General features: G+C 35.5%; 1 protein-coding gene across 1 annotated transcript in view; it reads left to right on the plus strand.

Moving 5' to 3' along the window:
* The window catches only part of mtus2b (microtubule associated tumor suppressor candidate 2b), a 93,252-nt gene that overhangs the window by 2,708 nt on the left and 74,947 nt on the right, over positions 1–15,597 (plus strand). Inside the window, exons 2-3 of the mRNA XM_030153023.1 lie at positions 11,266–13,205; positions 15,309–15,492. Coding sequence (XP_030008883.1) covers positions 11,445–13,205; positions 15,309–15,492 — 1,945 coding nt within the window. The 5' untranslated portion in view covers positions 11,266–11,444. The remainder of the gene's footprint in view (positions 1–11,265; positions 13,206–15,308; positions 15,493–15,597) is intronic.

The following is a 15,597-nucleotide window of genomic DNA, read 5'->3' on the forward strand; positions in this document are numbered from 1 at the left end:
CTCATAATTCATGCATGAAAGGGTTAAAGTCGAAACTATTTTTGTATTATGGTGTCTACTAGGGATGCACTGATACTGGTACGAGTATTGGCATCGGCTCTGATACTCAGTGTGTGTACTTGTACTTGTAAAAGATATCCGATACAAATGCACCGATACCACTTATGGCTGTGTGACGTTCACAGTTCAGTGCAGCAGATACGTGGCGGTGGAATAATGTGTGGGGAGTGTGAAGAGTGTGGGGATTTTTCAAAATAAATGACGGTGATAAAAGTAACGCTGACTGCAAGTAACGTTAAAGACACAGACAGATACAGTCCTGTCCGTCCTCTGCGTACGTTCCATCTGTTGATTTCTATGGCTCTTTCCTGCACGTTTGTACTATGCTGTTGCCCATAGTAACTGATAGCTTGTAAGTTCAAAATTTCACAGCCTTCCAGATATGTCACGTGATATGACGTATGTCTTTATTCCTAATAACATCCCACATTTCCAATCCAATCCAATCCAACTTTATTTGTAAAGCACTTTAAAACAACTGAAGTGGACCAAAGTGCTGTACAGAAGAAAAATGAAAACCAAAATAGAAGAATAAAATACAGAATAGATTTAAAGACATAGAAACTGTACAAAAAAAAAAGTGCTATACAGAAGAATAAATAAAACCCAAATAAAAAGAATAAAATACAAGAATAGATTAAAGAGCCATACAATTAAAAACAACAATATAAATAAAATAAACAAATAAATAGAATAGATAAATAAGAACAATAAACCACTACCAAATAAAAAATATAGAATAAAGATAACACCTTCAACATCTCACATGGTTTCAAAAGCCAAGGAGAAAAGATGGGTTTTAAGAAGGGATTTAAAAACAGACAGAGGAGGCCTGTCTGATATGGAGAGGCACATCAGTTCATTCAACGTTGCCTGGGTCATTCAGAAATTCTGGATCCATAACTCGTTGGTGAATTCCTGATGTACAATTCTCTCCCAGAAATCCATTCCATGTAGCCACTGTCATAAATAAGGACTTTGCTTTGGGATGATTACACTGGGTTACAAAAAAATGTTTTTTGCAAGTCGTCTAGGTTTTTTCAACTGCATCGCTAAATCCAAAAATGACATCTGTTTTTCGCAATCAGGTCAGGTTTTTTTGCTAATTTGATTTTGAAAAATTTGATCTTCTCACAAAATATAATAATTAATACCAAAATAAGATTGGTAAGCACACTTTATGAAACTTGTGACTTGATTCCTGTTAGGTACAATGGTGTATTCACAGCAGATGTAGCAGAATACGTCAGGCTTATTTTTGCAAGATGTTCTAGTCGAAGCCATTTCATTCACCTGTAAGATTAAAAAAACACATTAATCATAAATTGGCAAAAGTAAAATCTTCAGAAGTCGTTTATTGCAAGAAATATGAAAGAATTTTGTATCATATGATGTGAAAATGCCCATTAATGTAAGCAGAAATGTTAAAAAGCCAATATGTAGCATAGTTCAGAAAGTTGACCTGATTGAGCAAAATTAATGTGATTTTTGGATTTAGCACACCAAAATTATCCTAAATCAGCTCAAAAAACTTAAACAATAAATTTGTTGTTGACCAGTGTTATACTGTACGTTCCCTTCTTCTTCTATTAAAGACAGTCACTGTAATAGCAGTAGATGAACCGAGTTCCAACACCGTGGAGGTTTGGCATCAAACTCAGTGCATCCATCGTCCTTAAATGAACATCTTGCAAGAACTATACAGTATTTTACAAGAATTACGACATGTTGCCCAATGGGACTTTACTAGAATCATGCATCAGAAGCCAAACACTCTTCGATGGAAACACCTACTTTGTCAAAATTGTAGAAATATCGCCTTAATTCTGCAGAAAACTGTAATGGAAACCCAGGTAGTAAAAGCAGCAGCCTTCCTGGTTTCTCATGCCCCAGTGATGACCTCCACGGAGATTTGTAAGGAGAAATAATGTGAAATTAATTAAAAAGGTTAATTATATCTGGCACGCTTTTATTTCAGAGTGTAAAGCTGTGAAGCCAAGAAGGACACTCACTGTGTCAGAAAATGTCAACTGAACAAAGTAAAAAATGAGTCATGATGGTTTTAATTCATCAGTAGAGCAAATAAAATGGAAGTTTTAGGTTCAGAAGGTTTGCATTCATTATTAGTGTAAATTTAACTTCTATTTGAGTTGTGCTGAAGTTATTTAATGTGTTAAGATTTAAAGTTCCCAAACTGTTATCCTTGATATTATCATTTTATGTTATACCACAATATGTGGTATATACAGTATAGAATATTGTATATTGTATGTTGTAAATTTTACTAAATTTGATAGTCTACTATAACTCTATCTTGTTTATTTTATTTTATTTTATTTTATTTTATTTTATTTTATTTTATTTTTACTGCATGCTTCTTACCTATTCCATATTATATGTATGCATCAAACCACTGAAGCAAATTCCTAATAATGTGAACCCTGTTTACTTATGTGTCAATAAATATGAATCTGATTCTGACTGACAAAAACAACTCACAAGGAAGAGACAAAATGTCCTCAGATATTACCATCATTAATCATGTATTAAGCAAAAAGTCTAAATAAAGTAAGTATTAGATTAAAATGATGGAAGTTAGCATAAAACTCTAGCCAGTGAATTTGTTTATTTCTTTATTGTAATATAGATGTGATATTCTTTAATTGAGAAGGTGTACAAGGGCTCTCACTCCTAATTAATTTTGTTCCTCTGCTGGGAAATCATGTAAACCACTGTTCCAGCTTCTGGTTAAATGTTGCTCATCATCAGAGCTGTGCAATTAATCGAATCCCAGTCACAGTGACAGTGTTGTTTCCAATAGTTGTGATTTTTTTTAACAAGTTTATCTCCAACAGGACATTATATTGAATTAATTCGATCGAGGACGAGATTGGGACTCGAAAAATCAACATTATTTCTGTGGAGACATTTCGTGCTCGACAATAATTCAACCAGCAACCTGTTGGCTTTTTGTAATATATTGATTGTGAATGGATTTCTACGGTCATTTACAACATAATGCTCATTGATTATTTTACAGGACGAATTATCAGTAATATATGTGTTTCCTTAAGGGGATGGCAAAATGATTTTTTAACCTTGGTATACTAAAATAAAATGAAAATGAGATTAGTTTTCTATGCTTGATGCTATTTATGCTTTTTTAGGAAGACAAGGCTTTCTGCTTTCTTTATATGCCTTTAAATGTGTATTAACTATAGAACTTTTTTTGTAACAACCCTGTATGTGTTTTTCATTACCTCTGACAAGGAACGGCGAAGGTTATGTTTTCATCAGGGTTTGTTTGTCTGTTTGTTTGTCTGTCTGTCTGTTAGCAAGATAACTCAAAAAGTTATGGACAGATTTTGATGAAATTTTCAGGAAATGTTGATACTGGCACAAGGAACACATGATTAAATTTTTGTGGTGATTGGGGGGGGGGCTGATCTGCCTTAGCAGAGGTCTGCGCTCTTTAAGTGCTTTTCCAGTTTTTTTTTTTTTTTTTAGTTTATTTCGAATATGCAACAAAAAGTAATCTTACTTAATCCTTAGAAATAAACATAGTAAGAAATCATGGAAAAAACTAGAAGCACTCAGAGAGCGCAGACCTCCGCCAAGGCAGATCAGTGCCCCCCACCCCCATCTCCTCCGATCACCACCAAAATTTAATCATTTGTTCCTTGTGCCAGTATCAACATGTCCTGAAATTTTCATCCAAATCTGTCCATAACTTTTTGAGTTATCTTGCACACAGACAGACAAACAGACAAACCGACACTGACAAAAACATAACCTCCTTGGCAGAGGTAAAAAAAAACAAAAAACAAAACTTATACACATACAGGGGTTGGACAAAATAATGGAAACACCTTCACCTCAAGATGATAATGCCCCAATCCATACAGCTAGAATTGTTCAAGAATGGCATGAGGAACATTCTAATGAAGTTGAACATCTCGTATGGTCGGCACAGTCCCCAGACCTCAACATTATTGAGCATTTATGGTCAGTTTTAGAGATTCAAGTAAGACGTCGATTTCCACCGCCATCGTCTCTAAAAGAGTTGGAGGGTATTCTAACTGAAGAATGGCTTAAAATTCCTTTGGAAACAATTCACAAGTTGTATGAATCAATACCTCGGAGAATTGAGGCTGTAATTGCCGCAAAAGGCGGACCTACACCATATTAAATTATATTTTGTTGATTTTTTAAGGTGTTTCCATTATTTTGTCCAACCCCTGTATATGAAGCAAAGTATGACTTCATTTGCACATTTGAAAAGGAGTGGGAGGAAGTAGAACTTATTTAATCCCACCTCTTCTCCATACAACAGTCTATCCTTTAGCTTCCTATCAGCAGAATATATGAAAATCAAGTCCCTTGGATCTCTTTTGAGTAATTAACCTCATTTATCATCCTCATACACATACATACGCACCCATACTAGAAACGTAAATGAATAAATAAACTAGAAAAGCACTCGGAGAGCACAGACCTCCGCCAAGGCAGATCAGTCCCCCCACCCCCATTACCACCAAAATGTAATCATTTGTTCCTTGTGCCAATATCAAAATCTGTCCATAACTTTTTGAGTTATCTTGCTAACAAACAAACAGACAAACCCAGATGAAAACATAACCTCCGCCATTACACTTGGCGGAGGTAATAAGTACATACATATATACAGGGTGGGGAAGCAAAATTTACAATGAACATTTAGTTGTTTTTTCTCAGCAGGCACTACGTCAGTTGTTTTGAAACCAAACATATATTGATGTCATAATCATACCTAACACTATTATCCATACCTTTTCAGAAACTTTTGCCCATATGAGTAATCAGGAAAGCAAACGTCAAAGAGTGTGTGATTTGCTCGTCACACCAAAGGAGATTTCAAAAATAGTTGGAGTGTCCATAAAGACTGTTTATAATGGAAAGAAGAGAATGACTATGAGCAAAACTATTACGAGAAAGTCTGGAAGATACTATTAAAGAAGAATGGGCGAAGTTGTCACCCGAATATTTGAGGAACACTTGCGCAAGTTTCAGGAAGCGTGTGAAGGCAGTTATTGAGAAAGAAGGAGGACACATAGAATAAAAACATTTTCTATTATGTCAATTTTCTTGTGGCAAATAAATTCTCATGACTTTCAATAAACTAATTGGTCATACACTGTCTTTCAATCCCTGCCTCAAAATACTGTAAATTTTGCTTCCCCACCCTGTATATAAATCCTTGAAGGCAACACAAATGAATACACAATAAAGTAAACAATAAGACAAATTAGACAACAACAGCAATCAAACAAAACATAACAAACACACAAAAAACAAGGAACAAACAAGATAAAACCAGACAGAATATTAATGTAACATAAGTATCAGGACCCTCTGTCTTTGTGTTGAAACGCTGACCTTTTGAACTCCGTCATAACTCATGGTCGCCCTGTACTGATGAGTGTCATGTGCAGCTGTTTTGTCACTGCGCAGTGATCTGCAGTGCAGTCATTGATTTGCAGTTAGAAATCAATTTAAGGGCTTGAGAAGCAGTCATTACTGAAGCAGAAACAATCTCCTTACAAGATTGCATCTTCCCTCCAGAAACAAGACTTAATTTAACCAATCTGTCAACCTGTCCTACTCTATGTTCTGCTACACACTACACATAACACTCCAGCTGTTTGGTTTGTAGCTTTCAATGTTCAACAGCAGAACAGGGACGTTAAAGCGAGGTGTGAGATCTGATCGAAGGCAGAGGCTGGTGTAAAGGGATCTGATTCATGGGTCAGTGTTCTGCAGTGCAGATGCTGACACAGCACTTGTTTTCTCCGGACGGTAAAACAAACACTTCCCTTCAATGTCACTGGAGCGTCCTGCCTTTACTGTTCAGTGTGTATCCACAGATTTACATGTAGAGACCGTATGTTTAGCAGTTCATTTGTCATATCCTGGTTCTGAACTTGCAACAAACCCTATTATTCAAGTTTTGCAACATGGAAATGAGATGCAGTTTCCTGCTGTGGAAGTGAACAGATTAGGACACAAATAGGGAACATGAACATGAGGTGGAGCAGTAGTCAGTCAAGTTTTATGCTAATTGGCTGATTTATCAAATGAGAACAAACTGACTTAGTTTAGCTCTGCTTTTGCTCCGAGATTCCTAAAACCACCTTTCATTTTCAGTCATAATAACACACGCCCTGTACTTACATGAAGCACTTTTTATGTTCTAATGTTTAGTCTCATTTAACCCTTTGACCCCTGACGTGTCTGTGGTGAGTGTTCTGAATATATGATTTATTTTATATATTCATAAAAATTCAATCATTTGCTTAATGTGCTATAAAAATAGATGGTTTTCGCCTTTTTTAAAACAGTTTCCTTGTGGGTTTTTTTTTTTTTTGTTTTTACTATTGTTTCCAGTGTTGTTGTGATTTTACTTTATTTTTTTATTTTATTATTTTTTTTATTTTTTGACTGTGTAACTTCAGCAATTTCCATAGTTTTCCTTGGGTCATACCACTTGACATGTAAACATCAGCGCACAACATTATGTCCTAAAATGTCCAAATAAATCATATTTATAAGCAAGATACTGACCTTGACATAGGTTGAGTTGGATCAGGAAGTGTCCTTCTTGATGATGTAATTTCCTGTCACATGATCTTCTTTTGCAATATTAACAAAATGACTTCTAAAGGTGGTTACACCATCTTGACTATTCATTAAGTTTACTTGACTGTCAAGATTCCCCGAATAAATACTGAAATTTAAATAATTATTTTAAAAATGTCTTCCATTCCTGTGACATGAATGTAGTGTCAGATTATGTCAATCTATAATTTGAGGCATTTTAATAAAAAAAATTGCACTTTTTAATCAAGGTAAATTATTTGGTGCAAGGTTTTTATGGTTACACCAATTAAACATTTTCATGCAAAACTTAAATACACACCCAAAATAGATTAAATCTTTATATTTTCCCTTCAAGACTACTTTTAAAAGATGTCTTTGACCATTCTGTAAAGTTATTTTAAACTTTTAAGTCCTTCAAATGTATATAAACTGCTGGGATAAAAAAAAAAAAAAAAAAAAAAAAAAAAATGGGTGTCACGTCACTGACCCTAAAGCAAAACCACAGAAGAAAAGGAATACAAGCACAGACTCACAGCAGCACGTTTACCTGGAATAATGTCTCAGGGGTTAAAGCAGGGGTCTCAAACTCATTTTCTTTCAGGGGCCACATTCAGCCCAATTTGATCTCCAGTGGGCCGGACCAGTAAAATAATAGCATAATAACCTATAAATAATGACAACTCCAAATTTTTGTCTTTGTTTTAGTGCAAAAAAAACCCCATTAAATGATGAAAATACTTATGTTTATAAACTATCCAAACAAAAAAAGATATGAATAACCTAAAAAAAAAATGAAATTTCTTAAGAAAAATAAGTGCAATATTAAAAGTATTATGCCTCAATTTATCATTTCTACATGTGCATTATGGATCAGATCTACAAAGACACTAAACACTTAGTAACAGGCGGAAAATTGTTAAAATTGTGCTTAATTTTCTGAAGACATTTCAGGTTGTTCATATTTGTTCAGGTTATTCACATTTTATTGTTACAGGATAGTTTGTAAATGTAAATATTTTCATAATTTAATGTTATTTTTTTGTACTAAAACAAAGGCAAGAATTTAAAGTTGTCATTATTTATAGGCATAATGTAATTTTTTTTTTCACATCAAACCAAGAAGAAAACATGGAGCCATTATTTTTTGTAGGGTATTTTACTTGAGATCATATTGGTCTGTATGTGGAACCTGAACTAAAATCAATCTGTGGAATTTTTGGACTTTGCAAATTCATCCCATGGGCCGGATTGGAACCTTTGGCGGGCTGCATTTGGCATTTGTTTGAGACCCCTGGGTTAAAGGGTTAACACCTTCAACTAGTCAGTGTAGAAAATGAAAATAACTATAGTATGACATCTGAAGATGGAGGTAACTTGCTGACGTTAAGTATAAAAACACTTCTGATGGCAAAAATGTGACTGAGATGTGAAATCAATGTGACAGATACATTTAAGAGAAAGAGCTGAGGTCTGAAAGAAGTGCAGTCAGAAAATAAGTGAATGACATCCACCTTCATTATGTGCATTTCACTGCAGGAGATGAAGCACCGCTGGTTTCCTCCAGACCACTGAGAACAAATGATGTACCTGCTGTCACATAATTAACCCGGAGTCTTCATATTAATTAGGACTAGGGGTGTGTATTGGCAAGAATCTGGCGATACGATACAAATCACAATACAAGGATCACGATACGATATATCACAATATATCATGATACTGTCAAAAAGGCAATTTTTTATTGATTTTCTTTCTTTTTTTAAAAGATTATCTCTTGGAAGAATTGAATTACACCAGAAATATGGACAATACTAAACACATTTTTATTTGATCAGAATAGGATCTAATGTTATATCACAAAATGTTCCTCTATTAAAACTTAACCCTTTCTTGCATGAATTATCAGGAACCTTAGTTGAGTTTTTTTTTTTGTTTCGTTTTGTTTTTTAGTGTTTTTGTTCCTCCTTAGGCATGAAAAAAAACAATGAGATTGAGTTTTTTTTTTCATAGATTTACAAAAATGTCCACTCAGCTACACTATGAATTTTATTCTTGAAGCAAAGTAACATGTATTTAAAACCCAATATCATAAAGTGATATGAAAACAGTGAAATGAAACCATGTTTAATGCAGCTTATCTGATGTTTTCTCACATTTTAACATAGTCTAATACTAGTTATTACTCACTTCATGGAGATAATATGCAAAAAATAACAATTAACAATTGATTTCCACTCAAGAACCAATCAAGAACAGCAAAGTTACAGCAATGGTATGAATTACAGTTTATGAGATGATGCATAAGCGTCCACTGTGTTGACTGATATGGAACTAAAACAACTAAACCCATGAATTTACAAGAGAACAGCTGTAGAATAGCTGTCCACTGTAGTGACCAGTATGCATGAAAGGGTTAAATTATGTTTTACAGACAATACAGTTTAAGATCCTGCTCAAATGTTCATATTCTATTTGTTCATAACTAATGTCACAACATCAAATAGAAACAAAAAAGAATAACAAAAAACAAAAATGAACCTCTGCAATACCTGCATTTGAGTAAATGCCTAAAAATATCGATATAGTACTTTTTAATATCGATACAGTATTGTGAAATTAAATATTGCGATATATTGCAGAACCGATATTTTCTAACACCCCTAATTAGGAAACTGTTCCTTTAATCAGTAATGACCTCTAAGCCTTGTGACTATTTGCACAGATGCCTAAAAATCAGTTCCCCTAATGATCGTAGCATGGCAAGTCACTCCCATGTGGTGCTGGTGTATTTTTTTCCATCGCTACAGTCACATGTGATTTGCTTTCTGACAAATTCCCTCTGATGTACCCAGATCACTTGTGCATTCTGTTTGCAGAGTGACAAAACACCAGATGTACCCTGCAGTTAGATGTATGTGTTCTCATATGCATAAACATTGTACATTAATTGCTACACTGTTGGTAAAACTATTGCACGTCATGCTGTCATTAAGACACAAGTGCACAGCTCATCTGCACAGGCGACAAAATGTTGACCCCTGCAGCTGTTATTGTGTGTTTTATCTGTTGACAGTGTGTGTGTTCGGGTTGGAATCATTTTATTTATTCACTGCAGTGTTTAACCCTTTTACGACTGCCATTATAACAGGCTGCCTAGGTGTCTTCATGTTTTATTTGGAATGAAAGTGTCAGAAAATGTGTTTTTTGCCAATTCTTTTGCACTTTTATTTTCAGGAAGAATTTAAGTTTCAATATTTGGCCATTAATTATCGTTATTGTAAATAATAAATGCTTAAAACAGTGTGTTTAGTAAAAAAGGAAAAAAAGATTTTAGCATATTTATTATCAGAAACAATTGTAAATGTCTGTAATGAAACTTTTTAAGATTGTAGAAATAAACTTTCAACTATTTTACATCTGCTCAAACATGCTTTTTGGTCTTAAACATTCAGTATCCATATTACAACAATATGGCTTAATATTTTTTGTTATTTTCAAGCGTTTTTTTAGCTTGTGTGGAAGTTTCTGACACAGTTCCTCCTTTCTACTTGTAACAGAGTCCCACATCGCTGCCATAAAGTGTTATATAGTGTCAGGATCTCAGCTTTCCGATGCCTTTTGAATTTTGTGGATAGCGCAAACAGTTCAGGAGTTACAGTAATTTGAATGCTGTAAAGTGCAAAATGCGGCCCTCGTTAAAGGGTTAAAAAATAAGTAAATAAATAAAAAATCTCCAGGCATTATAAAAATTTTGAGCCGTTCCAAAAAAGCAAAGATACCTCTGCCTTGAGAGAGTGTTCATAGTTAATAAACAGACAATAAAGAATCTCTGAATCTGTGCTGAAATACAGATTTTCTAAGAATATAAATAATATAAGACAGTGGTGTTTTCATAGAAATGATCATATCTTTATGTTCCAAAGAAAAACATTATCTTTAAAAAAAAAAAAAAAAAGATGTATGATTTAGTTACATTCATTTCAGGCTCATGAAATTCTACAGTTTATTTGCAAAAAGATGCTGTTGTCTTCTAAACCATGTAGTCATTTATTGGATAATTTGGCAAATTTCATGTAATTTTGATCTATTTAATAAACTGAAAAGTCCTAAATTAGAGCACATACTGTCATCAAGGTGAGCACAATGCTAGAAAATGTGAGGAAAATAACAAAATAACTTTTTTTTTTGGTGTGGTGGTTAACTAAAGGACAAATAAAGATGAGTGATAACAAAACTATAACCTTTTTGGTGGAAGCCTTTGTGTTCTCTTTCTTGTATGATGAGTCTTTCTTGTAGCAAAGAAAAATGATCTGAGGAAATAACAGCCCAGTAATGAGCATGCCCCAGTTTGGAGGTTTTTCCATAATGCCACTCAATCATCAGCATCTGAAACTGGAGCACACAGCCGCCATCAGATGGGATTTGTTTTATAGTTCCCCCTAACCTGATGGACTGAGGCTGATATGTTACTGTACATTATATGCCGTTATTTGGATGTAACAGATTTTGTTGTGTTTTGTTGGAACTTTTATATTGACTTTTTGTTATGTTATCTATCATTTTTTGCAGGAAAAGGACTCCAGATGTCGGGAATATTTACCATTAAGTTGCTGGCATACTGGAGTAAAATCTAAAAATCAATCTGGAGTTCCATTAGGACTCTCTTAGAAGTAGATTCCACTCCATGCCATGGATGATTGACTTTAAAGTGCTCTTTATGGCACTGTAAACTGAGAGCGATTTCCGAAATGTGTGAACAAGCCGAGCCCCTCAGCCAGGGGCGTCTGAGGAATAACAACCAGGATGATGTTTTACTGGCAGACGGGGATGGAGACGGAGATGCTAATGCCAACGAGATCCAGACTGACAACGGCAGCAGGGCAGGAAGTACCTCCACGCTCTCCGGACTGATGACCAAAACAGCAGAGCAGGATAAAGTGGTCATCTGGGGAACGGACTCCCAATGCGACGACCCTGAACTGGCTGAATTCGAGATGCTGGAGTGTCAAGAGCTGGAGGCGTATTTAGTGGAGGAAGGAGAGGACTTTGTCGGACTTGCAGAGCGAAAAGATCTTCAAGGTCAGATCTGCGGCAAAGCCACAGCAGAACTGACAAAAGATGATAAACCCAAGGATGAGAACTCATTGCTGCGTGGCATTGCTGAGCAGAAATCCACTGCCTCTCATTTATCTGAGAGTAGAGACATATCCAGGACCGAGTTAAGCTCTGAAACTGATGTCTTCATGTCCTGTGTGTCCACCATTTCGAGCCTGGCCGCTGCGATAGACACTGTTGGCAGGACCCAGACGACAGACTCCTGGCACGTTGCCTCTGGTCCTTACTCAACCATCTCCGAAGACCCGACTTTGGCCGACACTGTGTCTGAAAGAGTCAAGAGCTCTCAAACAGCCGGCCATCGTTCTGTCTCTTCTGGAAAAAGCACAATACGCCAGAAAGATGTCGATGTAAATTTAAATACATTTATCTCCGAGGATGTTGTATCCGAAGCACAAATAAGCAATGGAGTTGTTCAGTGTAGAGAGCAGACGAAGGACGATGAACACAGGAAGAACAATAACCAGAAATGTTCCATTACCGAACAACATGCTCCTCCCACTGCAAAAACAGAAAGCAACAGTAAACTAGATAAAAGCACACAAGCTGATGATGCCCCCTCTTTCCAGAAGTTCAGTCCGGCTAAGACCGACACTAAGGGTACTCAGTCGACCATTGAATCCAAAGCCATGAAGAAACAAGGATCATTTGATAACTCACTAAAGAAACAAAACTCTTTCGACAGGAGTTTCAAAAAGCAGCCATCCTTTGAGAATACTTTAAAGAAGCAGCTCTCTTTTGATAATAGCTTAAAAAAGCAGGGCTCTTTTGAGAACACAGCTACCTCCAGTTCTTCAAGTCTGGAGAGAAGGAAGCCATGGGGAAGCCCCAGTCGATCAGCGACTCCTGCTTCCCCCAAAAATACATCTTGCTCCCCCAAAAGACGACCCCCGAGTTCTCCGGCGAAGGTCCAGAACATCAGGGCGCTGAGTTTGGAGCGTAGTGACTCCCCCCAGAGAGGTCTAAACCCAACGGTCAAACCACCAAAGACTGGTATAAGCAGCGGTATCCCCAAACCTGTAACATCTCAACAGAAAGAACCCGAACCCAGGCGGTCGTCTCCACCGCAGAAGCCCAAAAACGTCCGACCAAAAATCATCACCTACGTGCGGAAGAATCCTCAAGTGAAACCTCAAGGTGCCGATATCCCACATGAGGCGTCTACGGTTCCGTTACGGTTGTCGTCTTATTCCAGCCCGACAGCGCAGAAAGACCAAAAAGCTGGACCTCAAACCAAAGCCACACCAGTGCTGTGCTCCTCCAACCTCCTGTTTGATAAGTACCGGCAGGAAATGCAGAAGACGGGGTACGCTCCGAGTGGTCCTGTATCTCAGAGGCTGGGCGGGAAGTCGGGCAGTTTTCATGAAGACGTGTCCGAGAAATACTCCCAGGAGGTGAGTGACATACTATGCATTTTGTGTTGGAATCTTTAACTCACAGTTCCTATATGCTCTAAGTGCTATTCCAAAATCAATACAGAAAAAAAAACATGCTGTTTCATGCTGCATCCTCAGTAGTGGCTGCTTCTGTTGTCGGGCTGTGTGATCAGGCCAAAACATCATATGACAATATTTTTAGGTAGAACCACCATCCACAATCTGAGTCACAATTTTATTTTTCAGATTAGATTAGATGAGATTAAATTAATGTAAACTAATCTAAACGTCCAAATGGGTCATATCTGATAATAATAATAATAATAATAATAATAATAATAATAACAACAATAACAACAATTTCATGCTAATATTAATGATGATAATATCAGTAATAATGTAATTGTAACAGTAGTAATAACAGTACCAGTAGTAATAACAGTAAAAATAGATTAGATTAGATTAATGTAATAATAATAATAATAATAATAATAATAATAATAATAATAATAATTTCATGCTAATATTAGTAATGATAATATCAGTAATAATGTATTTATAACAGTAGTAGTAACAGTACCAGTAGTAATAACAGTAAAAAACACATTAGATTAGATTAGATTAATGTAATAATAATAATAATAATAATAATAATAATTTCATGCTAATATTAGTAATGTTAATATCAGTAATAATGTAATCATAACAGTAGTAGTAACAGTACCAGTAGTAATAACAGTAAAAAATAGATTAGATTAGATTAGATTAATGTAATAATAATAATAACAATAATAATAATGTAGTCATATCAGTAGTAGTAACAGTACCTGTAGTAATAACAATAAAAAATAGATTAGATTATCTAAATGTAATAATAATAATAATAATAATAATAATAATAATATTAGTAATGAAAATATCAATAATAATGTAGTCATAACAGTATACATTATACAGCCATAACCTATACTTATCATTTAGAAAAGAGTGCATTCATACTTTCTGACTAAAAATGAGCAGAACTGCAAAAATGGAAATGCTAGCAAGATTTTTTATTTATTTATTTTTTTACATAAAGCTTTATCATTTGCAAAGAAGATATTACAAACATATATAGTGAATAATATGTAAAATCAATATAAAACACAAAAAATCATAAATATCTTTTTTGATAGTAGTGGGAAAAGATGCTGAATAATTTTCTGTATCATTTTCATGAGTTGAAATTTACTGAGGTTATGGTTCAGGACAGTCACAATGAACTTTAAGCACTATCTATAAATAATAATTGAATAATATTATTTAACCTCCTAAGACAGTAAAAGTTTTGGCTTTTTTACTTGAAATAATTGCCCTGATTGGAAACAGCACGATGCAACAATTTTTTCAGATACATTTTTTGTTTTTTATTTTTTTTATGGAATATCCTTTTTAGCTGACAGTGTTTTTTTTTTTTTTTTTTTTTTTTTTTTTTTAGTAAAACAGTGAATATCTTGTCCCCTACAGAGGCCAAAAATACATTGTTGGGTCTTAGGAGGATATGTTGAAGAAGAATTTTAATAAATGGTTTATACTTACAGGTGTGGGAGACTTTCGTGACCAATTTTTCATCAAATCTGTAAAACTCAGTCATAGCCTTAGTATCACGAATCTGTAAGACTTTCTGTGATTTCTCACCTGAATCTCTTGCATCACAGTGAACAGTTTCTTAGTGCCATCCACCATAAACAAACCATGTGTTTACAAACAGAGCCAGGAGGTAACTCAGGCATCTTCAGAATTTTGTTGTGATGTGCATTATGGCATTATGGGAAGTGAAGGTTTGCACAGCTTAAATTGTTCATTCAGGTGTGGTTAAACAAACCCAACATAAAAACGGTGGAATATCAAGGGGAGTCTTATATACTTTATGAAGTTCCCTTTGGCAAAGCAAATTTGTTCAGTACAACAAGGCAGCCAGACCACCATTCTGCTGTTATGATGCTGGACAAGACAAGGAAAAAAAAAAAAAAAGGTCCATTTAGGTTTCTAATTATGCATCATTAAAACGGTGTTATATCATCTTACTGTAGATCAAAGAAAATGACTGGAACTGACTGGATTACTCGTGTCTCTGAACAGCATGTTTCTCCAGATGGAGGCGGTGTTTATCGCTCCCCCAGAGCTCTGAGGCCTCAGCTGGGGTTAGGGGCCGTCACCAGGCAGCCCGCAGCCAAGACACGAGTACAGCACACGGGTCAAAGGTCAGCCCCGCCCCCCAGCCAGGTGACCGGAGCACCTGGGCAAAGCTACCAGGACCCTGCAGGTGAGGATCAGAAAACATCTGGATCATTAGTTCTATGGTAGACAGCAAGAATTCATGAGAGATCTGCTTTTGTTTTTTTCAGGAACACTTCTGTCCTCAGGGGTC

This window comes from Sphaeramia orbicularis, chromosome 13 (genome assembly GCF_902148855.1).
Source record: "Sphaeramia orbicularis chromosome 13, fSphaOr1.1, whole genome shotgun sequence".
NCBI classification, from domain to species: domain Eukaryota; kingdom Metazoa; phylum Chordata; class Actinopteri; order Kurtiformes; family Apogonidae; genus Sphaeramia; species Sphaeramia orbicularis.